Here is a 27,859-nt window from a genome sequence, read left to right as displayed (position 1 = left end):
GGGGGTGGTGGCAATAAGGTGCTGCAGTATCACAACCTGTCAGACTACCAATATGTTGGAAAGGAGATGGTCCCTGTGTTGTGTGGCTTTTAAAATACAAGCTAAATCCTGTTTAATTTGTTTTTTTTCTTTCTGAAAGACTGCCTTTCCTGTGGTGCCTGACAGCAAGATGTGCTTCCTGGTTTTCAGCTTGCTTGTAGTAGCAACCGGTTAGTAGTAGTTGGGCACAAAGCCATTTCCAGCTGTGAGAAATACTTTGACTCTCTATGAATGAACCATTATTACAACCAACCAAGCATTAACTAAGTCTTAAATACTGGCTCTAGGAAAATATAACACACTTCATAATTAAGTTTGTTAGGGTATTTACATTTGCTTCTAATTATAACCTGTTATTTTGGCGGCAATGTTTGCCATACTGTATGCAGTAGTCATCAGATGCTATTTAAATTCTAGCTTTTCCTTTCCAATGGAAACCTGCAAGAGGGTATTTTAAGACTTTCCTCCTTTCTGTGTGGACTCCTGCTAAAGAAGAGAGTTTGTTCGTTCGTTCTGTCTCTCTTGGAAGCTTACTGGTGGGCTTGCCAGCTGAGGTTGGCAGCAAGCGTGCTGTGATGGCAAGGTCCTGCGCACTGCTCGCTTCTGCAGTGCTGTGAATCCAGGCTCACGCAAAGAAGCTGGCTTCAGTGCTTGGATGGACTGGCCTCTTTGGTTCAGTTTTCATGGAAAAAATACCCCAGCTGGAGACAGAACGTGGACCTATTTGTATCTGAACATGGTCAAGGTGCACATGGAGTTAAATGGCCCAATCTAATCTAACTTCAAGCGCAGGAAACCTTGCTGAGGAGCCGAGGACCAGGAAACCAGATGACAAAAGAAGCAGTGCGTATGCAGCATCACTGTTACCCCTGCTTCTGCAATACCTTAGGCTGACCCTGTAGGTAGCTATAGCCCTGGCTTTTTTTTTTTTTGGAGGCAAATAAAAATATGTAAATACATATTTACAGCTTTTCAGAGTTTAAGTTTCACATTGTCAATTATTTTCATAAAAGCACAGAAAAATGCAGTGCTCGGACTTGCCTCAGTGACCAAGATATAGCAAAGAATGATTAAGAAAAGCCAGACACAGTTGCTCTAGCCTACCCATTTAGATGCTGCTCTTTGAGAAGGGACTAAAGATCTCTTGGGCTTCTCCGTTACAAGAAACAGCTGCCACTGGCTTGGGAGATCCCTCAGCTGGCACCTTTTGGTATTGCTGGCTATAGTAACTTCCATCTAGTGAACCTTGTATTTTATCTTCAGGGTAAATGCCTTCATCACACATGGTCCACCAATGCAGCCTTATCTGCATGAAAACTGTACCATCTAGCTCTATCCAGGCCCTGTAGGGCAGGACTGTATCTGTTTCACTAGAATATACACTGAGGTTATCCTGAAAATGTCTCCTGTTCAGACACTTGTGCGGCTATCTATGTTAACTCTGAGTATTCTCTTCACTACATGAAAGATCTAGCTCTTAAGTTACAGTTTCATTATGCAAATTTAAGCAGCACAGGGAAAACTCTATTAAGGCCCAGGACAAGCTGTGGTTTCCATGTAAGCTGGACAGACCAAAAGCAACCAGGAAAGACAGGTTAAGTTTCCTCTCACCAGTTAAGGGACCGGAATGTTGTAATGCTGAACTTGTACTGCATCTTGATTAATATACATTTATAATCAAGACTACTAACATGAGGGGACAGAAAAATAGCCTACTGAAATTAAGACTGTAATGTCTGGCTTAGAAAGAGACCAATATGAAGTCTCAAAAAAAAATCTATCTTGATCTTTTCAGGGAAAGATGAGGCAGACTTCAAATTTGAGTTATTTTTATGTTTTCTGGGAGCTAAAAATACATCTTAACACATCTGCTTTTAAGTTTTCCCTTATTTATCCACAGATGTGGTTCACAAATACAGGACTCTTAGCATCCTTTATTTTTAAGCTAACAAAAGCAAAACAAAATGTCTCTCTTCCCCAGCAAGCCTTACCTTCTTCTGTTTGGATGCAGTACACCTGCTTGAACTGCTACTTTCAGTATTACTGCCTGGAATATTACTGTTTGCTTGGCCAGACAATGGCATGTGCTTTAAAGCTATAGGGGTTTGGCCTTGTTATAACCTTGTGCTTCAGCAGCCTTTAAGCGTCTTAACAGATTCTTTTCATGCTGCCTACAGTTTAACAATAGGTTATTATTTCTGGAAATGTAGGGGACTATGGCTCAGTTTTAACAGATCAGGATTCAAGAATTTACTGAACACTTTCCCAGGGCCCTCCCTTATTCTTACAAAGAATTTTAATGTTAACATTAGTCCATTGTCCAAAACATCACAATACCTCCTTGCTGTTATTCCCATTCCAAATACACTTGTAGAAAAGCAGCTTTTTAAGAATAGTATGTTTTTACTCTCTGCATATTTGCTACTACAGGTTGCTTATCAAGGAAAAGAGCACCAGCATACCACTCAGGCTTTTTGGTGCCATAGTCATGCTTTATTTAAAAAAAACCAAACCAACACTACATAATGCTAAGAAAAAAAAAAAATAAATCCAAGTTTACTTTACAAAAAACCTGCAGCCATTTTCAAGAGATCTGATCTCACTTATAAATGAAAGTCAGCAGGTAAGAAAGTGAATGTTAATTTAACATTTCAGTTGCAGTACATCATCTGGACTTAATCATCCAAAACAGTCAGTCATTCTTAAACTGACTGTTGATTGTATCTACACAAACCATCATCTGTATCACTTGATTAAAAAAAAAATCCCTGGGAAAATTTAGAGATAAATGGAAAAATGTCAGAATAATGTTATTTAGCCCACCTATCAACTCTTGCAGAAACTGAAAGATCTTTCTGGCTTTGCTCTCCTTTGTAAGTTAATTGCAATTCCTCTGTGTATTTAAGAGAACTCCTGGTGTAAAGCTGCTAAATTCTGTTCTGTAAGGGGATTAAACTGGTATAACATGAATCTATGTAGTTATCATCAAGTTACACTAGTGCTATGTCTTACTATCTCCATGGAAGTGTATTGTGCAAGTCTCAAGTAACTTCAAAACACTCCTGAAACAGCCCTTGTGTCACTCCTATGAGGTAGGTACTGTCCTTCCTTTGGAGCAGAAAAGAGAACTGATTCTCAGCTGCTGCTCAGTACATCAGGCACACTGAAAAACAGGACAAGCAGCCTACATTAGTATTTGACTTTCCTGCTGCTTCCCTGAATTCAGAGCTTTCAGCTACAACATGCTGTCACAAAGCAGACAGCATAGAGGGCTACAAGTATCAAATGCAGTTCAAGTGTAGCTAAATCAATGCTTTGCTACCACTGTAGACTTGAACTCTAAAGCAGTTTTTCTTACCCTAAGTATAGACTCATTAAGTCTTCACAATTTTTTTGCATTAGTTAAGGAGCTGTGAGAAAGGAACTAATAGTGGTCCTTCACACTAAGGCCTTAGTTTATTTGCAGTCTAAAACCATTTAGCATCTTTTATTAGTAAGGAAGAAACCCTAGTCCACATCTTCTTTCACAGTCCTTGTTCCTCTTCTCGTAACCTCACATGAGCAGTTGTGTGGTAGTGTAGCAAGCTTGCAGAAAATTAGGCTGGTAAGAATACTAGATTATACAAATGCTTGTGCTACCACATGGAAAGGGTGGTATATATATGGTGTGTGTGTATATGTATATATACACACACACACCACATGGTATAGGCAGAATTGCTGCTTGTTCCATCTTAAAGTCAATGCAACTATACCCTACTCAGGTAATGGTAATAATGATATCCAGTAACATACCTGTAACACTAAGCTATCTGGATGTGTTTAAAAATTGAGTAGAAGATTCAGGTACCAAAATAAAAGTTGTTAACCAACAGGATAAAGCAACAACTATGTTCTCCCATTTGAAGAAATCTGAGTGTAGTGGACTGGCTTATTCAGCAGAAATAATTTAAGGGATGCCAAAGTTCAATTCCCACTACACACTGGAATGTTACTGCTGAATTTCAACTACAGCAAACTAACAAGAAATTCAAAACTGTTACTTCATTTATCATGAGAAATAAGTAGTGGACTGCTGGCCACTGTGCTTATGAACTGCTGCTGGCTGAGAAAGTTACTATGAACCATCCACAGTGAATGCCAAGCTGTGAATCAGACAGACAGTCTTGGTACAACTGGACTTTCCCATTGCTAGTTCCTATGCAAGCTGCTAAACTGTTTCATCTCCTCTCTTTTTTCATGCTTAGAATTTAAGCATTTGGATGTTAACCAATGAATGCAGAGAAGAAAGCTGAAACCTTCAAATACTTTTTTCTCATTTGTATGTGCTTCAGTCCTTTAGCTTCTATTAAGTCCTGGTCAGTGTAAGATTTCTAAAGGCCTAACTTGCTCCAAAACTCAATCAATAAGGGCTAAACTATTTAACAGAACAAATAAAACTAGGATATTACAAGTTAGTAACCTCTGTTCTGATCCTTTGTCTTTTTTCCCCCCGGAGTACCACTGTATCTAGAGCAGCTCTCATCATCACCCACTCAAAATAGTACCTTTCTATCTTGGGAAGAATTAGAGTATACAGTTTAAGATTACCTATTACCAGAAGGCTTAAAAAAAAAAAGTAATCTCTTGGTGTCAGGTTAGAGGCAATCCAAGAGAAGGAACTTAGAAGTTCACTACATCAGGTGCTGCAATAGCTATAGGGCTTTAGTATACAAAGCTTTTGATACATAAACACTTTGTTGAATCAATGCAAGCTTGAATATAAGCCCATAAACCTACCACAGAACCCCTCATCACTAAAGGCAAAGTTGCTCCACACAATTTGAGTGGAGATACCTCTTTGAAGGTAGCATTCAACTGTTTGCTACGTGATCTGTATGACAATTCAGCAATCTTAACTATTAAAAATATTCTGCCTGGGCTAGCTATATTAGCAGGAAGTTAAACAAAGCATCTTTGGGGTTGCTTTTCCTATTCTTATCTTTTCCATATCAAGATGAGTCAAGAACATCTTCACAGTTCATTCTGGCAAAGTGTATAGTAAAATAGTGCCAGTACAGGTAGCTGCAGAGCTTAGATGCTTCAAACGTGCTATGACATCATTTGCAAGTATTGCTCAGTGTTCATTGGCTCAGAAGCTCAGTCCCTGCAGAGCAAGTGTAGATCTAGAAGAGCACTTTCACATGTGGGGATCAGGAAGGGGAGGAAAAGAAGAAAACAGAGGTCTCAGATCAGTGACTCTTCCTGAGCTCAACAAGCTTCCAGATAACCTTCAGACACAGGAAGAGATGCAGTTGAGATGCAAACAATTCAAGCCTTGTCCAACATGCCTGAACAGCAGCAAACTGACACTTTTTACTGCTCTTTTTACTGTCAGTTGAATTCCTGAATGCAATGAATGTGGATCAATACCTCAGTACCTGGTAATCATGTAAGCTGTGCCTGCCACAAAAGAAAAGCCCATTTTGATTGCATATAGCTTTTCTGCTTTAGTACTGAACTAACATGTAGTTAATAATGGATGTGCATCTGTGTTACTAGTAGGGAAGACAAGGTGATTCAAAACAAACTCAGACCAACGTACTGACCAGTGGAAAGAAGTCTGACATTTAAAAACTGCAAAGGGTGAATTAAGTAGTTTGCCATTTAAAAAGATTATTTGAAGCCAACAGTTTTTTAAATTCAGTTTCAAGTGTGTACAGTAAATGCAAAGTCCTTGCCCCATGTAAAGCTTTAAGAAAAGTCCACATTTTGATACATATGACATTCTAGTTTTTGTGGGAGAACCATGAACTTACTGAAAAGTTGTTCTGGCTTATTCAAAGATTTCTTCAGTAAACATTGCAGAGCTACCACTATAATCAGAATACCTAAGCTGCTGGCACGACTCAATAACTAACCATTTAACAAGTTGGGTATAAAAAAAATTTATGTAGTAATACCAATTCAGCACACAAATTCCATGCTTCACGAGTTCTGCTGCTGTGTAAGAGTCTTCCTAACACCTATGCAGATAAGTTCAGATTTTTAGGTCACTGCATGCCCAGATCAAAACAGCAGCAAAGTATCTACCACTATGAGCAGCTATACCAAATTGTGCCTTTAGAATGCAAACTATGCAGAAATCCAGATGATCAGTGCCTTGGCACTGAAATAGGACCACACACAGGAACTTCAGTGTGTGCACACTGTAGAGGATAAAGTTACTGACTGAAAAAGAAAAATGCATACAGATTCTGATACAGACATGATACAATCAAGACAGATTGTCACTAGACATTCAGATTTGCGGGAGGAGAAAAATCTTTCAAAAAAGACAGTGTACAGATGACAAGCCAGCATTACAAAGAACTCTAAAGGCACATTTCAGGTAACATGGTTCTGTTAAGACCAACTGCTTACACACGCAGGCACAAATCTTAATGGCTACCTCCCTCCCACCCCCCCCAACAATCAACAAAAAAAAAAAAGAGAAGTGCATTTTCAGTAATATTAACACCATTCAGTTAATCTGTTCAGTCCAAATGTTTAGCAGTATTTTCCTTATGGTGACATGGATTCTCTGCACTACTCCAATCCAAAAAAAACCAAACAGGCAAGATTAGTAAAGGTTCAACCGTTATACTAGTTAACATTTACTCATCAGAGCCCACTGATCTCTTCTGTGCCCTCTTGTAGGGCAACCTCCTTGGTGAAGCTTTATCTAGATTTAAAAAAAAAGAAAAAAGATAGTTACATCAATTGCTACAGCTACTTCAGATTAGATGTTATATGACCATGTATTTTTCTCCTTCCCAAACACAAGCCAAACTGCCCTTCTAGTGCAATGCAACACCACAGAGAAGCCAGATCAAAAAACTTGTTAAGGTTTTTTAACTATTAGCATCCTAAATAGACGGTAACAAAAATATTCCTATTCCGTAACATGCAACTCCAGGGTGAGGGTTGTTCAATTTGCCAGTTACTAAAATGTACCCCCCCCCAAAAGCAACCCCAAAAACCAGACCCCACACCATGTCCTGATGAAACTCCATGCTCTCCTGTTTCAGAAAGTTTCATGTTCAGTAATTACTCTTTTAGAAAGTTAATTATTTTGATCATTACTGGTTTGATTTTACCTGCCTGAAGAATATGCGATTGACCCTCCTTGCATGAAATAGTTCCACATTCATACAGATTAATAGCAGAAGATAAGTGTTTTGGTTGTGAAAAATCACACTTTTCCAGGAAGCATCCACACTTGACTATGAAGATGTCACTTTGTAATCAGATATACCATATGGGGAAGCTACACATCTTTAGCTGTATGATCAGCAGATGCCAGAAGCATCATCCTACAATTAAGACTTTATGACAGGCCTATAGTTGTCCTTTACAATGATGGTCCTTACATAGATAGAATTTCAATCCTTGTAATATAGTAGAGAAGCTACAGTACTTTGTACAAAGTGCTAAAGTAACCGCTAAGTCTATCTGTTGACTTAAAAATGCACTTTTTTTTTTTAAACAGAACCATCTCCAACAATTTCACTGTTTAGAGCATGGCAAACAAAAGCAGCAGCCACCATGCCATTACAGGCCAATCAGTAGAGTATGAAGTTCCTTTCAACAATAGTCAAGAACCTCTGAGGATCTTGAAGGCCATGTATTTCAAAGGGTTCTAGTGTAGGGTTCTAATTAAAACTAACCTGGACCTGAAGAAAACAACAATTAAGGACAACTGAAACATCACTTTTTCCTAGACTTCAGGTATTAAGTTATGAATACTTATTTAGCTTAAGAAAGGGATGGGGGACAGGACCCAAACATTGCCAGGATTTGAACCCATTTAAAGACAGCTTGCTCCTTGGAAAAAATTACCATTTAGAGCTTCAGCCTTTCTTGCTAGACTGAGGCTTTTCAAATTCCTGTGTCTAGATTTTGTACTATCATTCTTGTGTCTCACAGAAGACAGTGTGCAAGAAAGTTTACATTTTCAGAAGTAAAACACCAGTCCTTATACCTATGTAATGTAAGTACAGTTAAAAAGGGCGAAGGAATCAAAAAAAGTAAAGTCATTAACTCCTGACACAACTTCGTATCAGAGCTAAGGCCTCTAGCCCCTATACACTGAACAAAGCTCAGAATACGCCGATTTCATCAAAACAGGAGTATTTTTCAAGTAAAGGTAGTTCCTGCAAAGGGTTTCCAAAGCACTTCTCTTGTCTAGGATGCACTTTGTTTTAAGTGAGGCTACCTCACCTCACACCAGCCAATGCTACTGGTGATAGGAGTTCACATGGGATAAGGAAGACCCTGGAAGATAAACCTGACTTAAACTATTATACTCAAGGCTGAGGTTTGTTTCCCACTGAAACAAGATGCACTCAGCCATTGGTCATGATCAGTCCTCCACCTCCCTCATGTAACATCAGCTTGACACTACACCAAGGTAGCAGGGAAGGCAAAATGCACATCTGCATTTTAAACAAAGGGTTCTGGGAACTGTTAGAGGAGACAACAGTACTTCAGCAATATTCTACTGAAACTACATTACTACAATATAACCAGAAGTAATATATACACACATATTTAAAATATACAAAAACATAAATTTATATATAAAAAATGTCTTTGTGTAGTTGCGTGCATCTGTTCTGTAATCTTTTACCGCTCATGCTACATCATCAATCACTGCATGCAGGAAGCTGTACTTCTATCCATGCCTAATTATCAAATGGACAACACATTAAACACTTCCACTCTTTGGATCACCAGAGTTTGCCTCACCTCTTCTACTCTGCACTGAAGCCATGGGAAAGCAAAACAGAAGAAACAGCAAGAGAAGTTAGAAATATCCACAAACATGCAAATGGTCTAAAGAAATCAGATATTGGGCTTATTGTTGGCATTTCAGATATCAAGTAGAACTTAGTCATTCTGGACTTGTGAAGGACATTAATACCAAGTCTTGATGTGGCTTTAGTTAATACACACTTCTAATGCTTATTTAAAACTTTGGTCTATAGGCAAACTTCCAAACAACTTACAGAAACTTTGAGGTGACAGATATTTTCTCCTATTTAAACCTCCTTTGTGATCCAGCTTTTGGGTAGAGATTTTATACTGTTGAAAAAGAGTCTACAGAACAAATTGTAAAAATCGCCGACAGTCATTATTGCGTCAACCAGTGAAGTTTGTTCTATACAAGAATAGGCTACTAATGTAATAGTCTAATAATTAATCATGGTGCTTTAGACAATTTTTTATTCCCTAGAAGAGATGTATGCTGTTCTGAGAAATCGTTATCAGCTACTTATTCAGTTACAACTAATTGATTAACTAAGTTTGTTACGCTCTAGTTTGTGGAAGGCAGACTACTTACTTATTTGATTTAAAGTTTCTTGGGGAATCCAGCTCATATCAACATCATTCTGATTTGATGTTCCCATCTCTACTTTCTGTACTGGTCTTTTCCTCTGAAAATTCAAGAAAGCAAGATTTTTCTTTCCACAAAGCTTCGACAGCACAAGTATTAGAAATAACTAGTAATGCTATATTTAATGAATTGCAATGATTTCACTAAGACATGAACTTAAGGCTAGTCAATGAATGAAGCTGTCTTTGTAGCTTAGCTTTAACTATCTTTACCATTAGCAATTTATTCACCCAAGCTTGGCATTACCACTTCTCATGCCTCACCATACTTATTCCACACAAAGATACCAAGATTTCATGCATGCCTGGGCAAGTTCATTATACCTGTTACGAAAAATGGCTGATGATTAATCAAACTTTGATGACCGGTTTTGTTATACTTTCTCAGATTAGCACAATATTCTCATATGTCACCTTGCAAAATAGATTTCAAAGCACAATAATCATTCCATACTTCTTCCCAAGGGAAGCTACTTCAAAAGTATCATAAGCCAGACTGCTCAAAGACGTAACCTATGCATTGCATGCAGACGAAACTTGTGAACTTTCAATGGCTTTTACTTGCCAGACCATTTACACAGACAAACCGTTAGCTGTTATAGCATTATAAACAGAATCCAGAAGGCCCTGATCAACATCACGGCAAAGCATTGATAAGAACTAAATAAAGGACTAGACAGCCCCAAAGTTTGACCTAGATTAAACTAATAGATAGAAAGAGAGAGCATGGGAAAGTCTGCCCAGTATGTATTTATCAGTAGTTGCACGCATCCAGTGACTGGAAGATATCAAAGCTTCCAATTCAACCACTTCAGTCCAGTGCCAAAGAGCAGACCCAAAGAGCATTAGGTAAGCAATCTAAATGTCTCCAATTATGAACATTTTTTAAAAACTCTCTGGTTTTCCCAGTAATCTCTAAGGTCTTAGTTCTACAAGTAAATCTTCTAAAGTTCTACCTGTACCATCGTGTGCCAGAAGCAATTACTGAATTGCTTTCTTTTCACATCAGTAAGGTCTTGTATTAACAAATACATAGGCAAAAATACACTACCCACCTTCCTAGATTCTAGTAACTGATGTAGGCCAACAATGACAAGCAGACCAAGTCCAGCGAGGAACATGTACATGAAGATCCTTTAAAAAACAGTTTAAGAAACCATTAACTAAAAATCTTAAGTGTTTAAGAGAGTTTACAAAGAGGCATAGAAACTAAGCCTAGCTTTGGCCACATGTCCACTTGATCTTTCCCAACAACTTTTGTAGGGGGTGGGTGGGAAAAAAACCCAATGCATCTGAAACTGAAGTGCTAACAAATATTAAGTAATTATTCTGACTTCAATTTCAGAAACTGTAATCCTAAATTTAATTCTGAACAACAGAACATTTGAAAAATGCTGTATAAACTGGGAAACTGTTATAAATAATTACTGACATTTAGCAACCACAAGAACTCTTTTGCAGTATCATGTTTCAAGACGTTGGGTCACAGGTAGTATTTATGTTTGTGACAGCATCAACCACTTACAAAACCCTTAAAAATCTCTTATATGCTCTTAGCACACTACTGCAAAGCAAGTACTGCTAGAATACTAATTTACTGGCAACAGAGCTTTGAAAGGCTTTGCTTATCTTGCTCTGTGTTCCACAGTCAGAATTCTACCTATGCAAACAACCATTTTTTAAACCTGTGCATTTTGGTTTGTTTTGAAGAATTCTATCCGAAATACCTATCGATACTTAGCAAGATGTGAACACAAATCATATCTAAAATTAATCTGGGGATAAGGCAGGAGTTTACAGGTAAAGAGTCTATTCCAAGTTGAACATCTTAACTCAAATTTTTGACAAAGGAAATTATGGAGTTAAACTACAGAAGAGACTTAATGGAACATCCCTGGTTTAGGATAATTATTTATTCACAGGACATTAACCCAAACTGGTTCTAATAATCTGAATTCTTTTTAGAGCTCCTTTATCAGAGTATCACACCTTTTCACATGACCAATTGTTCTTTCATTGATACTATTCTATTTCAGAAGTATGAGTTAATGCAACAGCTATTTCTTTTGGTTGACCTTTTTTAAAAGGAAGCTTGCTCAGCAGGCAATTTCTGCCTGCAGCAGGAGAACTCAAATATTCAGCATCGTCTACAAGTATTTCTGAATTTTTTTTAACTCACAGGTTCTCTTAAAATTCCACTCCAGTGTTAAGAGTATTCTTCACAGTAGGACCACAGACCAATACTATGGACCTTCGACATCTTTAACTCTTAGGAAAAAGCATAGTAGCGTAACAAAATCTTAACAGCTTTGAATTGCTATGTAGCTGTATAACATCAGATCCTATTCCAGGCTTAAGCCCTCTGAGCCAGAGCAGATTTTTCAACTACTCATTGACATAGTACCAATCCCAAAGATCCCTAGTATTAATACAGATCTTAATTTGGGGAAAAAGTTTGTATTTTCAGTCTATCAACGTTGTACAAGTCAAATGCCTGCTACCCCATCGGCAAAACACAGCAGACCTAACATTCAATAAAATGAGGATGAGAACTATTCTCATTGGCACCATCAATAACCTGTTCTACCAGTATACCAACTAGATGTTAATCTCCAGCCTCCTTACGTTTCTCCATCCAGCCCGTCTTCTTTTTCAATAATTGTAACAGTTTGATTGAAGACAGCATCTTGAAACACATTGCCCTGTAACAAAGTTTCCACATAACATTTTAAATTAATTTCTTGAACACATACACAAATGTTTATCTTTTCCCATGTTCCTGGAAAAGCTCTAGAAAGTAGTAACTCCTGTACAAGACTTAAGACTTGATTAAGTTTGTAAGCAGTGCAAGTTTGACTCAACACATAAACACACAAACTTTTTGGTGCAAGTACAAAGAAGTGTCTTGATATTAGCAAGAAAGTCACATCTAGCCTTCACTATGTTATCTCCTATAACATATTACATATGAAGGGTTCTTATTAGAACAGTCAAAACACAAAGGTACAGAAGCCTGTTAAACTTTGACCTGCACTAAGAGAGAAAAGAATCCCCTATTTTAATCCCCATTTATGCTTTTGAACAGTCTTCCCCCAGATTGCAACTACTGGCCATTTATTTGCTCAAAGTCAAGTTTGCAGATGGGATTCAGGTTGATAGTTAAGTTCACTAGCAAAAACCAATCTGAAAAGCACAGCGAAATGTAAGTTATCCTAAAGAAAGCTTTAGGGTTTTTTGGGGGTTTGTTTTTTTTTTTCTTTTTTTAAATGAGTACAGCCCACTACCTAGCTTCCACTGCTGACGTAACTTTTAAGTCTAACATATACAGAACTAAGTGTACATGGGGGGCTATTGTGAAACATGTAGACAGTTGCTTACTGTGCTTATGCATCTACTGATTTGCTGAAAAACCACAAAGGCATTTGCTTTCTGAAGAGGTAGTACCTTGACTAAGCAGTTCCTTCCTGACATTTCCACATCAACTAGAAAGATTAAAATGAATTACAACATCAGGCTTACATTTATGTCTCTGTAGTTGAGATTGATAACTAGTCCGAAAGGACGACCACCCATAGGCTCAGCAGGGATGAAAGAGTACTCAAACGTGGCTTGTCTCTGTGGTGGAACTACCGTATTCAGAGGGAGAGCTGTGAAGTTCTGAATATAAAACTGGTAGTCTTGAGGATACCGGAAAGAAGCATCAAGAGACTCGACAATGAAATCCTCTGTACCCTTATTGGTGAAGCCCACCAGAAATTTTACAATGTTGTTTGCTGGAAAGTCTAAAACACAAAATATTCAACCATTAGAAGCTTCATACACAACACCTAGCCCATTTCTAAATGGAGAGTGTCTAGAACAGATTCTGTTTTTTTAGAGCTTCACTGTTTTATGCATACATTGATAAAGTCTAAGCAACAGCAAAGAAGATAGTAGATTAGCACAGGACTCTTACCTTCACCTTTCACAAATAAGATGGTTGTATCAGCACTAGGTGAGGCTTTAGGTTCTCCTGACAAGTCGTCATCTTCTTTTTCTTCTGTCTAAGACAAGAGACTTTTTTGAAAAATCCTATAATGAACAGTGAAGCAAAGACCATGCTTGTTTCATGAGAATCCCATGTCTCAAAGTATGCAACAATGGCAAGCGTTAGTGTCAATTCCTGCTGTTGCAGGATTAGCATATAGTCTGTTCTCCCTCTAGATTTGATTAGCATCATTTTCAGCATTTATCCGTCTACTTGTTATATCTGACACAGTGGTTAATCTGAACTGCATTTAGCTATATTGAAAGGTTTATAGCCAGAAAACAACAGGAAGGTCTCTGTTTGGGGGTGGAAGGAAAAGAATAGAATCTAAATCTTAAGTGTTCACATCTAAGCTATTTCTATTCAGAAAACAAGCCTTTCCAGAGTGATGGGCAGCCGTAAGGCAAACAGAGTTACTTTCACTACAGAGGGAGGATTTACAGAAGCTTTCTATTCAGTTTTAATTAGTTAAGTGTTATGTATGCCTGGAAAGGGATGGACTGTTGGAGCTAAGTAAGTTTGTGGATTCACTTGTTCAAGCTCACCTTTGGGATGATTCACTTTTTAATTTGGCAAATGCAAGCACTAAGGGCTTATTTTCCACATGGGGATCATGGGATCACCACCTCCCCCACCCAACAAAAACAAGGCCGACCCCATTTTGAACTGTCTGAACTAATTGCTTGCGAGTTAGTTAGATCATTTGATTTCACTACTTAAACAACCACTTGAAGCAGTGGATAGCCTACAATCAGTCATACATGTACCATGATCTGGGGCAGCCATGAGCCAGAGCTGAGCACTTAGCATCTTGACTTCAGGATGCTATGCAAAACTGTATCTTTTATTTCAGTGACACATAAAAGAAACTGCCTAAAAAGTGTAATGTTTTGTACCCAAGTCATAGACTATTAAAAGCAAACTAGATCCAAAAGGTTACTTAGTAATATTCTGTCAGTTCCGAATACCTAGCATACCTCCTACCACTTAGCAAAGCTGGTCAACCATAAGCTCATCAACTTACTAACATCAATAAAAATCTAACAGAATCAAAGAACAGCTTACCAGGTCGCCATTTTTGAATGATTATGCATGTCTTCTCCTCCTAATAATGTCCTAAACTTTCTTATTTTACACCACAAATTTGAGAAATTTTTGTACCAATTTAAGTACACTAAGTGTCTAGCAAGCCTAATACTCTACTGCTATAAGTAGATCACGTAACTACATAAAATATTTCACTTTGTCAAGCTGAAGCAAGCGACCCTGAACAGCAATATGGCCACTGGTATAACAGGCATACCCTGCAACAAGTGTCAGAGACTAGGAATGCAGTAAGTGAAAACAGGCTGCAAAACAAGGTTTTCACAATTAATACAGAGCTTAGCTAAGATTCTGTTGCCCCTTGAAAATCAATACCAAAGAAGCCAGAATGAAGTGGTCCTATACCCAAATGTCCTTCTCGGTTTACTGAGATGCAGCAGAAGATGCAGAAAAGAACTACAAGGGGCTCCTATGAGAATCTGGTTCTCTCACTTGGTGTTCTTTTTTGTGAGCTGCAGTTTTGGCAGTCAGAAATCAGGCCGTCCCCATGTGGCTTTTCAACTGGTAATTCAGAAAGAAAAGATAAATCCTTCTGAAACTTCAAACTGAACGCGACTTCAATTGGAGACTTGGAAACAGCTATTTGGAAATAGCAATGTTATTAAACTCCTATTTAAATATATCTAAACTATGTAGCTTCAAGCACTTTTGGTCTAATTCATACTTATGAAGTTACATTCATGTACAATTACCAAGTCTGTTGGCTCATCTTCTTCAACTTCAGCTTCATCATCTTCATCTTCAACTACGGTATCTTCCACAGCTTCCTCATCTTCCGTAGCATCTTGAGCTGCAACTAATAAACCTGAACCTACCAAAATAAAATGCAAATGCAAGAAAGCTTTTTTAATGTCTAGTTAATCAACAGAAATCTGACATTGTAGTACAATTTTCAAACTAATGTTTGAAGAATTTCTTAAAAATCTGTCAAATTCAGCATTTTGAAGCATCAGTTGCAGAAACCTCACATTCAAATGATTGTCTGTGTTGAGCTTTCAGCCTTTTTCCTTCTCTAATAATTCTCTGAATTACTCATTTATGTGCCAATAAGCTCAAAACCAAGATGTTTACAGCTGGATGACAAAAAGTTCAGCATTCACACAGCAATGCTTAAATTCACAGAAGGCAGCCAACTTGCCTTAAAAGCTATTGTTTAATTTTTGAACATGTCAACGTAAGAAAATGTTTTAATTTTGTTTTTTCATTACAAATGTGAAAATCGAAAGACATTGCTACTACCAGGAAATTAATTCAGTAAGTACTGTTTCTTCCAAGACTAGTAAGTTAATAAATAATTAGCATATGCTTTTCATCTGCTGGTACCAGAACACTACACTTTCACAGACAGTTAAAAAGTTATTATTTTTGCACTTATTTTCATTCAAGTTCTAAAACATAAAAGTCTTTTTTAATATGACCTCCTCGATATCATATACTACCATATCCGTATATTCAACAGAACCACAACGCTAGTCAGAAAAGAAACCTGACCTAGAGCATGGCTCCAGAGCAAGCCTCCAAGACAAGCACAATCTGATAGTTCATCGCCTCTGCTTTCATGGAGCCGAGCCTCATACACTCAAACACTGGGCAGATATGATTAATACAAATATTGGCCACAGGACCAAGCTCTGCCTGTTTGCAGTTTAGAGCACGTGCGGGCTACACTGAGAACTTTTAAAACATATACACAAAACCACACATTCTTCTTTTAATAAACCTAACGTTTTCCAAAACTGAAGGAGTAGAAATGAATGGATGATTGATTTACACAAGCCTGGAAAAAGACCTAATTGCTATGAGTACACACTTAAATATTTAAAAGCTTTCATGGGGAATAAGAACCCTTGAGCAGGGCAAGTATATCCAAGGACTTCAGGATTGTCAGTCAGAGCTAGAAAAAGCAAATACAACCCTTCCTCTCCAGTGTCTTTAGAAGGTACACTCGAAGACTTTTGCTCAACCACGTGCAATACTTAACCTAAGACTAACCGCAGTGATTTTATCTGCCGAAGATGTGCACTTGTAAGTCTACAAATAAAGATTTAAAAAAAAAAAAAAAAATTAAAACCTTTGTATCTGAACAGGGTAACAGATAGGTATAGGCACTCTTCACAAGCAACTGCGCTAGCACGTTCTCTTAGAGCTCTAATTTACGGTCGTTTTCATGGATGTCAGAAGGGCTGATGATGTGGCAGTAGCGGGAAAGCAGAGCTGCCCGCTGCGGGAAGGAACTAACACACGGCGTGCGCTGCGGGCCCGCCGAGAAGCCGGCTGAGATGGCTGCCCTCCTGCCCTTCCAGACTTAGTCGTGGGGAGGCAATTTTCAGACGGTGAATCAGATACCGCCGCCGTGTAAACAGAGATCAGCGCTCGGCGATGCGAAGGACACTTTGGGGGACGGGACGGGACGGGGACGACGAGACGAGGCGGGAGGGCAGGCTGGCAGCCAGCGCGCCTGCTAACCAGGCACCGCGAGGCCAGCGCCGCCCGAGAGCGGCAGCGAAGGAAGAGACGGACCCGTTCCTACACCCCCGAGCGGGCTGTTGGTTTTTTGGAAGGTTTTTGGGGTTTTTTTTGAGCGGCACAGCGCGGGTCGCCCCGCCGGAAAGCAGAGGCCGGCCCTGCCCGGAGGAGCCCGCGCCCCACGGGAGCGGAACCAGGCACGGCAGCCCCGTCCCGGGCCGAGGGGGGAGGCCCCGGCGGCCCACACGGGCAGGGCGGCCGTGAGGCCCGCACCGCCGCCGGCGCAGGGCGGCGATGAATGAGCAGGGCCCGCCGCCGCCTCCCTCCCTCCCTCCCTCCCTCCGGCAGGAAGGCCGCGCTGGGCTCCCCCGGCCCGGTGACAGCCGCTCCGCCACCCCCGGATCGCTGAGGGGAACCCGCCGCTCCCCGCGGCGGCAGCGGCCGCTCGCCTCCCCTCACCCTCACCCGCTCCCACCTGGGCCGCCGCGGGCGCCTCCCCGCAGCAGGGCGGCAGGGAAGAGGAGCAGGGCGAGCAACAGCAGCTGCGGCAGGCGCCTCATGGCGGCGGCAGAACGAGCACCCGGCACCCTCCCCGCCCCACAGCAGCTCCGCGCCTGCGGCTGCGGGCTGGCTAAATGGCGGCGGCCTCCATCCGGCGCCGCTCCCGCCCCGCCCGCGCCCCCGCCCCGCCCCCGCCGCAGCGGACGTGGCCCCGCCGGGGAGGGGGGAGGGGGGGCGGGGCGGTCGCGTGAGCTTAACACACGTCGGCCCTCCGCCGCCCCGCCGCGCGCATGCGCCCCCCACTTCCGCTTCCCGGTCAGGGCCGGCCCGCGCTTCCGGCTTAAAGGCAGGCGGGCGGGCGGGAGCCGTGGCTCTCAGCGCGCATGTGCGGGGCTGCCTGCCCGCCTTCCCGGGGCGCTGGCGGCGGTGCGGCTGCCCCGCCTGAGGTGAATCACGGCCTAGCGGCTGCTGGGGCAAGGCGGGCGGCGGCGGCGGCCCTCGGCGCCCGGGAGGCCGCGCTGGGGCGGGGCGGGGAGGGGGTGGGTGTCCCGCCGGAGGGGTGGTGCGGCCTCTCCCGGCGCCCTGGGCTGCGGGGCCGCGCCTCACGCTGCCGGCGCAGGAGGCGGCCGGGCGGCTCGAATCTCTCTGCGGGAAGCTCTGCGGGAAGCGCTGCGGGAGGCGGCCGGGCGGCTCGAATCTCTCTGCTGGAAGCGCTGCCCGCGGCTGCGGGGCCGTCCTGGCCGGGGCAGGTGCGGGAGGGCAGGGCGGTCTCGGCCTGTGCCCCGAGCGAGAGGCTGTGCCCTGGGCTTAGGGTGCTTGTAACGCGATCGTCTTTGTTAACGTGCTGCGAGGAGAGGAGTAAAATCCAACGGATGAGGATTTTTTTTTTTCTTTGTAGACTAACATGCCTCTGGAAGGAGTGAGGATAAAGTATATTACTGAAACAGGTGCTATCAAGATCTCAAAGTTCCGCATCGCTTTAGAGTAACTGCTTTTGAGCCGTATATTTGATGGTTTAATTGAAAAAAATTTCCCAAAGTGTGATAGGCCACGCATATGAAAGTGATACAGTACTTTTATCTCAGTGGATCATTTTGTTAAATGAAATGTAAGGCATATTAAGATGGAAGGCCTTCTCAAGTCCCACAAAACATTCAGTGAAAATGCCAAGGCCAAAACCAGCCCCCAAGCTTTCTCTTTTCTCCCACAGTTAATTCAGTGATTTGCATACAGGGTACAATGAAACATGAGTAGTGTTAAGTCACATTCCATATTTTTTGGTAACTTTAGTTTGTCATTTGTAAATATGCAGCTTGCTGTGATAGCAATGGTAAATGTAGTCTTGAGTCTTTCATTTTCCGTGTTACTTTCATTTGATTTTCTGAACCTGCAAATTACACAAAAAGAATTACCTGAAGTTACCTTTCTAGCCAAGTTTTATCTTAATCATATTTTTAACATGCTCAAAATGTTACTGAAATGCTGTTACGTATTGACGAAAGATGAAGCTTGGTTATGAAAACTGAAGAACATACGTTGCTACTGAAAAGGTATTTCTAGTCAGATAATATCCACCCAATAGTATACTACTACTTTTTCTGCAAAGGTCTTTACATTTATTTAATGTCATGATCTTTGGCCAAACATGTTTGACTTAACCTAGTCATGGTTTGGTTGTTTTGTGGGTTTTCTTTGTTTTGGGGGAAAAGCAGCCAAATATTTTTTCTTGAGGGAAATAGAGAATACTAGCATGCTATAGGAGGTTTTCTATTTAGCACTGTAGGATCTGAAACATTCTGTGTCTTCTAAGCAGTGGCTATGTACTTTATGTGCTGCTTTTCCATTTGAGTTAACTGATCCTGATGTTACTAATTAATTAATCTGGTGCTCTTACTGTGTTTGCATGTGGTGGGGGCACAGAAAGGTGTTAATTAACGGTGTGTGTGAAAATAATTGGGATATCTTGACTAGCTTTAGCAAAGCAGCAAGCCTGGACCAACTGCAATATTACAGCTGTGCCTAAAAGCCTGTTAGGCTGCAGTTCTTTTGTGCTAAGTGCTCTATCCATATTAAACAATTTATAATCTGAAAGGAAAGACTGTATGAATAACTGAAGCAAGCTGCAGAGGTGTTTTTTTTTCTGCACAGACTGCTTTGTGTGTGTATTCCCAGACAAAACAAATGAAGTGTTGACAATAATTGCCATTATTGTAACTTCTAGATTTGACATCTCTTATGTTGGGTGCTAATTCTGAGAAGGCTGGCATTCACTAGGAGTTCACGTTGCCCACAGGAATTCCACATGTGGTCACAGCTATGTACAAGCATTGTATCCTTGCTTTTAAAAAAAGCTTTTCAGTTAGAAGCTACAGGTAAAACTGTTATTAGGAAAAATGCTTTCAGTTTTATAACGTGTATTACAAAAAGGGTGAGCATTTTGTGGACTATAAATAAAGTTTACCTCGTGTTTCCAGTTTCCATTTTGAACTTCTTAAATGATTCTCCCAGATGTGTGTTTCTTTTTCTAAGATACCACCAAAAGGCAAATAGTTGTTTATGTATATGTGGTGAGACTTACTATTTCTGCATTAATACTTGCTTTTGGTGTGGCAAAGTGTTTAAGAATCTATTGCACTGCCTCTTCAGCCATTTACTCAGTGGCTTCTATGAGAAATGGATTCAGCAATGCACTTTTAGGAGCAGTGTCATACATACAGTCCTAACCTGCTGTCTGCTTCTTGATTCTCAGTTTTGGATGGTGTACTGGGACGTCTTGGGGGGAAAAAGCCACCTGAAATGTAACCTGACTAGGACAGGGATCTTGTAATGTAGAGGGAAATTTTGTCACTAAAATCAGGAGGTTCACTTTTTCACTTGCTCCCTGAGTTTTCCTGGAATTTTACATACTAGCAAAGGGTATTTTTTTTTTTTTTGCTCAGTTGTTTTTCTCTGGACTTTGCTATAGCTGTCCATACCTTGCAGTGCCACTATATGCCGAGAACTGCACTACTTCCCGATTCTCTTCAGGTTCAGGTCAGTGCAATAGTTTTGATGAGTAACCCCCCTAATCCAGTGCACCCCAAAAAAGGTAGCTCATTGTTTTTGCTGGGACTTTTCATGGGCTCACAGATAAGACCAATTTTTCTGCTTTTCAGAAAGTGCCAAAAGCTGTAAAATTTTCTTTCAATAGTTGGTGATTTCGTACCCCTCTGTATTTTGTAGTGCCTGCTGAAATCAGGAGAGATGATACTATACTTCCAAGAGAATTGTATCAAGGATTATCTCTTCATTCCTTTTTGTAGTTTAGGGAAATAATTCTATGGATATGGAATTCTGAGAATTTTTTCTATTAATTTCTATAGTGCTTTTAAAAATGACAAACAGTTACTATATGTGGCAGTTATTAATGATTCCAGTGAGAATCTCCCACTTGGACCTATCAAGGTGGTGGTATTCTCTCTCATCACTCATGATAACTGGGGGATCAACTTACTTGAAATTGATGCGGGCAGGAAGTACTCATATCACAAGCCTCAGCCTTGGGAGTCCTGTTGGCTGCTTCTGACTGGGTGGTAGTACAAACCAGTGTTCGCAGGAGCTCTTAAAGAGATCTGCTAGGTTTTTGCCTGAATTGTGGGGGTTCTTTGAAGGTCAGTGCTTTCACTTTTTTTTTTCCCCGCAGGAAGGAGTTTTGGTTACCCTATTGCAGCAAAATTGTTTCAGACATGCATGTTCCTTATTTCATCTGAAAAAAAAAACCAGAGAGGGATACCTCTCTGCAGATCTTCCTGATACAAATACATAGAGAAATTGTGTTTCATGAGCTTGGCTAATTACATGTGTTTCTGAAAAACAAAGAATCAACTGAAAAATCTAGTAATCTAGAGAAATTTGTTGTCACCTACCATGATTGCTTAATCAGATTTATGAATTCCATATGCTTGTTATATGGCAACAGGAAAGGAACATCAGCACTCCCTGTGGCCTAGTTCAAGGTTGCCCAGCTTAAGACTCTCTCTGGCTTTGCAATATATACAGCTTAAAGCATGCAGATTATTTTAGCCAGGGGATTTTTGATCCTAACCCTGCATGAAGAGCAGAAACAAAGTTGTTGACACCAAAAGATAAAAGGCTATTTTTATTCTATAGTGTAAGTTAATTTTTGTTACTAATTCAGTAATAGTCTGGCTACTTGGCAGATTTTTATGTCATTGTGGGCATGGAAATCCTAAGTCTACTCTCACACCAATGAGGATGCTGCATTGTAAAACTAGGAAAGCATGAAGTTGGAGAGTCCTGACTTCTGTCTTAGTTGTGAGACACCAGTAAAGAGAGAACCTAATAGACTATCCTAAGTCTATCATCTTCTTTACGTAAAAGATCAAATATTTTGTTAAACAGTTAAATTACAGTATATAAAGAATAAATAGTATCTGCAACATTTTTAAATTCTGCAAGAACATTTAGCCTGAGTGTCAAACGCCTGAGTGTTTCTGGGTTTGGTGGTACCAGACTGAAGATTCATCATGTCAATTTAATTATGTTTATCTACTAATCTAATCTATCTACTAATCTAATCTAATATTGGTTGAAACCTAGCTGGAAGTGCCAGAGAGGTCAACTTCAAGATTACAGATTAAATTCACATTTCTGAATGCAAACCAAACAAATTGGTAGGTGTGAGAGTTTGCTTGTATTAAGAGCCTTGGTGGTTTACTGGCTTAAGGTACAAGCATTCCCTCGGACTCACACTGCAGAAGAGTTCAGGCGTGGCAATGAATCTGATGGCGTAGTTCTGCAGAGCTAACTGGCACGGTTCAGAGCTGCCGACAAGTTTGTTCTGCAGGGGCTCGGGGCTTACACAGACATGGGTGTTGTTCACTAGAGGCAAGCTCCGAGGGGAAAGGCTGCAAACCACCTTCCCACAGTTCAGCAAGAGATCCCATATGTTTTTCTCCCATCAGAAGTAAAATGGGACAAATGTTCACTGGTATTTTTTTGGCTAGTGTTCTGATTTCCTTGATGCACTCTTTACTTTCTTTGGCTGTACTACATTACAGACCTGAAAAACAGCAGTATGTCTGGTTGCTGCAAAGAAAACGGGTCCAGTTCTGAACACTATCATGTCTATACAGTTTGTCTTCTCCAGAAGGTCTATATAATAATAATAGGTGTGGTGTTGATGAGGCATAAGCCTTTGGAAGTGGATGAGGAAGAGGGAACGAGGACATCTCTCTACTAGAGAAGTTACCAGGCTAATGAGATCTTAAGTGCTGCTAGCAGTGTTCAGCCTTCCTGTAGCGCTTCAGTGCAATTCTATCTGTCTGCTGTGCTTGTATAACAATGTGGAGGGCAATGTACACATATTTTACTGACTGTGTCTACTCATGCATCCCTCCCAAAGGAGCTCGAGTAGCTGCCTAGCTGGGAGCTAGTAGCAAGTACTCAACTAGCAAGCTGAGGAGGCCTGCACCTCTTGTATTACATATTTATTGCTAGGACATTAATGCACTGCAGGGCCCTAATCAGCTTCCAGACTCTATATATAAACTCTCCATGAACACAGAATAACATGGAGCAAGAGGGGAAAGGGGCACAGGACACAGTAGTATTTGTTATCAGTGTTCAGTACATGCAAACAACCTCTGATTTTTATCATTATGAATAATGAACTCACCTCAGTAACTTGATCTTGGAAAGTTTTCATTTCATTAATTAACTGTCTTGTGATTGCTATGTTTTTCATGTACTTTGTAACTAAATGTTCATCGTAATGAAGTCTGAGACTCAACCGTAATTTATATAAACCTTGTCTTATAAAAAAATATCAAATTGCAATAGCAATTTTTAAGAACAGGTTCGCAGTGATAAACCCCAAGCTGGAAATAACGCCATATACATTCGATGTGGAGCCTTCTTCTAGTATGTGTATTTAAATATTCTTTTAGCTGTAGAATCACAGCTATCAAATGTAACCAGCTGTTCAGATCTTTGTATCATGCCCTCCAGTCTGTACATTCAGATATCTTCAGCTAGCTTGGGCTTTTCTCCATTAAATTTTATCTAGTTGGCCTGAGATAAGCCTATGGAATAAGTTACAAAGCAACTAAACCTTTTTATTAGACACTCCCTCCCTTTGTGGGAGGTAAGGAACATCAACTCCTGGGCTTGCCTGGAGAAGGTAAAGCCTGCAGAGTAAAGGAGCTGTAGGTTCGGTTTACATAATTAACTCTCTGTTCCCTCTTTGGGTGGAAGTATCTCCTAAAGGATTGGTATACACTCTGTGACATTGCACATAAAAGTACTGTACATCCTCAGGCATGTGCTTCTTGTATTCATTAGAATCACTGGAAGCATGTCTTGACTCCATTCTTGATCAGCTTCCCAATTAAGAGTATGTTACTGAGTAAATAGTACAAATAATTTGACTGGTTTTGGCTTATGCTGTAATGGAAACCTTCAGGTTTGTTTTAGAAGTGACTAATTTAATGGAAGGATGTTAACACCTAGTGTCATAGGTGAAGGGTGCTTTTTTTCTGAGTGATTTCCAAAGTGACCTAGAAATCTCATAATTAAATCTCAATAGGCATTGTAATGATAGAAAACTAATATGATATTATTTGTAATACTGGGCATAACTATGTGTTTACTGAACATAATCAAAATCAAATAAGCAATAATTTGAAGAGTAAACTTCCTTTACTGGGAGGCACGTGGAAAGTGTGATGAAAACATTGTGAATCAAATAGCTTTCATAATCGGTCCAGTAGAAAGGATTACTAAGATTTCTATGTTCTTGTACTACAGAACCTTTCTTAATCAGCTGGACAGATCCATCTGTACATTCCTCAAGAATTCAGGAAACATCTACCTTTTCCTTCAAGGTTTTCTTTTTGAGGGCAAGGTTGTTCAATTTTTCTTGCAGTTCAATAATAGTTTCATTCTTCCTGTTATGTTCTGTGTCCTAGTGAGCATAACAGTGGAGGAAAACTAACAGCGTTTGAACAGATGGAGAACCAAAATTTAGCATACGGTTTATCACTGCCTTTCCTTAGAGTTAACTGAAGGGTAACTGTGGTGTCTTGACCAAGACTAGCTATAACAAATGGCAAAGAGGATTGCTAGGAGGATCCTGAGCACATAAGCTACTGATAGGTAATTGAGATTGTATTTATTTCATAATTTGCTTTTTAAGTATCAAAATACAGAATATATGATGAAACCTAACATTGTGTGTTTGAGGCCTTCTGAGCCTCTATTAAGATGTGTTTAGTAATGTTAGTACAGGAAAAGAATCTAAGAGCAGGCCAGTGTCATCTGTTGTATATGGTGAAAGAAAAATTATATTCTGAGCCTGAGGTTTGTAGAATAGGGAATAAAATATAACCAGTAAGAGAACATGTCCATGTAACTACATATGGAGTAATCAATAAATAAGAAAGCCACCTATGGCTATGGTAGAGTTGTCAATGTTAAAAGCAAAAGGGAAACTGAAGATTCAGTTAATTTCTAGACATTATGCTTTATGCTATGGGAAAGGAACAAAGCAGATCTGTTTTCTTTGTTGGATGGCTTTGGATTTCTTTGTTGGATGTGTACTGCCATCAGTACATTCAAATTTGAACAATACTTTCTGGGTCTGAACACCATTTGCTTTCCCTGCTCAGTGAAGAAGGAGCAAAACTTTCAACAGGGAGAAAAAAGTCTCTTTTACCTATAAGAATCACGCCCTTTTTTATTACCTATCTAGTTTTGCAACTGAAACCAACCGTGCTGCATTTCATTCTGGTTTTTATTTTGTCATGGCTCTATTTTTCACACAATTTATATACAAATTTAGCATATCAAATCAATAAATGGTCTAATAAAGTGGTAAAATAACATATCTAACCTTTGTCAGGTGCAGTAGGAGTGTTTCAAATATGAAACAATGATACAAGGATCATCAGCTGGACGAGCTGCTGACTTTTCAGAGGTTGAGATCCTTGCGAGTCACTGGCACTCCTGGCAGAACCTGTTGCTCTCACCACCTCACCCAGGTACTGTGGTTCTGTGCCATGGTTGGTGGGATGCTGCCTGTGCCGGGGTCACCCTCAGCTTCTGGCCCATTTTTCTTTGTGGATCGGCCCCGTTCCTGCTGCATGTTCCCTAACAGTTAGCTTGGGCTTTCTTGAGCCCTGAACTGAGTACTGAGACCTTGCCCCCAGGGTTCCCTGATAGTTCCTGGTAAATCTCCAGATCCTTGCTGAAGACTGCAGCCAGGCTACAAAAGCAGATCACAGCCCTACATGCTTCTGTACCCTAACTGACCCCTGCCCCAAGGTCCCTGAACTCTTTAATGGGGAATAGGTGAGGGTATGGGGGTTTATGAGTCAGATGTGACTAACCTCTATTGTCTAGCCAACAGTCATTATCAGTTCAGCAGTAATCTGCTGGCTCTTGGGAGCCTCATCTTCTACCTGAATGCCAGTAACAAGGGCAATACTGCAGAGGAATGTCACAGGACCTGTTCAACTTAGTTTTTCTATCAATGATTTGGAGGGGGCAAAAGTGCTTACAGATGGCACCAAATCGGGTGGTGGTAGGGGCCTAGCAGATATGCTTGGGTGCAGGGCTGCCACGCAGGGGGACCTAGGCAAGCTGCAGGACTGAGCCAACAGGAACCTTATGAAATTCAAGAGGGACAAAGAGTCCTGCCCCACGAAAGGAACAGCATATCAACAGAACAGGCTGGGGACTGACTGGCTAGGGAGAAGCTTCTGCTGAGAAGGACCTGGGGGGATGCTTGTAGATGCTAAGCTGCCATGAGCCAGCAGTGCACCCTGGCAGTGAGAAAGGCCAAGAGCATCCTGGGCTATATCAAGAGGAGCACAGCCAGCAGGTCAAGGTGAGTGACTCTTACCCCTCTAATTGGCGTTAGAGTTTACCTAGAATAGTGTGTCCAGTCTTGAACCTCCCCAACTCAGGGAAGATACAGACAAAACTAGATGATATTTAAAGGTCCCTTCCAACCTAAACTATTCTGTGAAAGCTGTATCTAGAAGCTTCTGCAAAGATAAAGAAAGGCATAAGGTGTCAAATTTTGGACCATTATCATAACTTTTTATTCCCTTATTTATTTCAAATAATAAATTGCAAAGTGTTCGATCTCTACCTGAAATTAGAGGATTGCAGAAATATCTGTATAAGACAAAATTCCACACTGGGACTCGAGCCCAGTAAAGGACTCAAGAGACGGAGTGCTATCTTAACTTTAATGTTCTTGAAGAGAAACACAAGCTTATATACTTTCCTGGTTCTCAATTTCTTGGTCAGAACCCTCAGCTTGAGTCAGTGGAAGCTTGTCCCGAGAAGGGAAGGTGAACTGCTGCACATGGCAACTAGGAACTCTATCCATTACAGATACTTACGATGCTTCCAGTGTTGTATCAGTCTGACTTACACCTTAGCTGTCTGTGATTCTTTGGTTTTATCATATCTCTCTTTGCATCTGGCAGTTTCAAGCTGCAGGATGCAGTTTTGTTCTTGGTCTTTCACCCTCTGTTGCTGCAGCTTTTGGTTCTCTCTTCTGAGCTCACAAATCTGCTGTTGCATTTTCTTCATCTCAGCTTGTTCGTTTTCAAATTCTGCTTGCAGGATTCAAAGCTGAGCAGCCAGCTTGTTATATATGGATTGCAGCTGTTGACTTTAAGCCATCCTTTTCTCCCTGGAATTTTTTTTGCAAGGATAGGAGCCATTTCCATGTATTCTCCCTTAGCACATGCAGCACTGAAGATAGTCTTGGCCTCGTGTTTCTGCTTTTTTCTGAGATGCTGCAGTTCCCATATCTTTTTGTCTTTCTTGTGTATGGTATGATCCGTCTCCAAGCACTGTCTCCTAAACCTGGTCTTCGCTTCTGCCTCATGGTTTATTTGAAGGAGATAATATGCAGATTTAAGTTCTTCCACATGCTTCAGAAGGGCTTTTTTTTTTTTTCAGTCTCAGCATCCTCAAGACATTTGATAGCACTGAATAAAGTTTCCTGCATGACTATTAGCCAACTCCTAGCTTCACTTTTCTCCTTTGTGAACTTGCCTTTTGTTTCACATCAATCTTCCTTCTTTAACTTGTTTACATTTTTTTCCCAAATGCTGTTGCTGGACAGTTTTTGGTTTTAACTCTTTGAAATTGGTCTTCAGAAAAATGGTTTCATAGTAAGAATCCATAATCTGTGTTGGCTGCTGCTTCTGATTCCACTTCATCCTCCTGGTCACATCATCTAGACCTAAATTCCCTTTGTTAAGCAGTAGTTTCCCCCTATCTTTA

The 27,859-nt window shown here is 40.6% G+C and overlaps 1 protein-coding gene across 2 annotated transcripts; it reads right to left on the bottom strand.

Moving 5' to 3' along the window:
- Nucleotides 1-6,504: 6,504 nt before the first annotated feature.
- Nucleotides 6,505-17,613, bottom strand: SSR1 (signal sequence receptor subunit 1). Of its 2 annotated transcripts, none has more exons than XM_075705379.1 (8): nucleotides 17,538-17,613; nucleotides 15,280-15,392; nucleotides 13,401-13,499; nucleotides 12,976-13,032; nucleotides 12,082-12,158; nucleotides 10,512-10,590; nucleotides 9,404-9,497; nucleotides 6,505-6,742 (listed from the first exon to the last, which is right to left on the bottom strand). In XM_075705379.1, exons 1-8 carry the CDS (start codon nucleotides 17,611-17,613, stop codon nucleotides 6,675-6,677), a joined length of 663 nt encoding a protein of 220 aa, XP_075561494.1. In that variant the 3' UTR covers nucleotides 6,505-6,674. The 2 variants fall into 2 exon arrangements, with proteins under 2 accessions (XP_075561494.1, XP_075561493.1); XM_075705378.1 differs by having other exon boundaries at nucleotides 12,976-13,238; nucleotides 13,412-13,499.
- Between the last annotated feature and the right edge of the window lie 10,246 nt (nucleotides 17,614-27,859).

The sequence above is a fragment of the Pelecanus crispus genome, chromosome 2 (assembly GCF_030463565.1).
Source record: "Pelecanus crispus isolate bPelCri1 chromosome 2, bPelCri1.pri, whole genome shotgun sequence".
Taxonomy (NCBI): domain Eukaryota; kingdom Metazoa; phylum Chordata; class Aves; order Pelecaniformes; family Pelecanidae; genus Pelecanus; species Pelecanus crispus.
The sequence above is the reverse complement of the archived record's forward strand: the minus strand, read 5'-3'. Positions and strand labels throughout refer to the sequence as shown.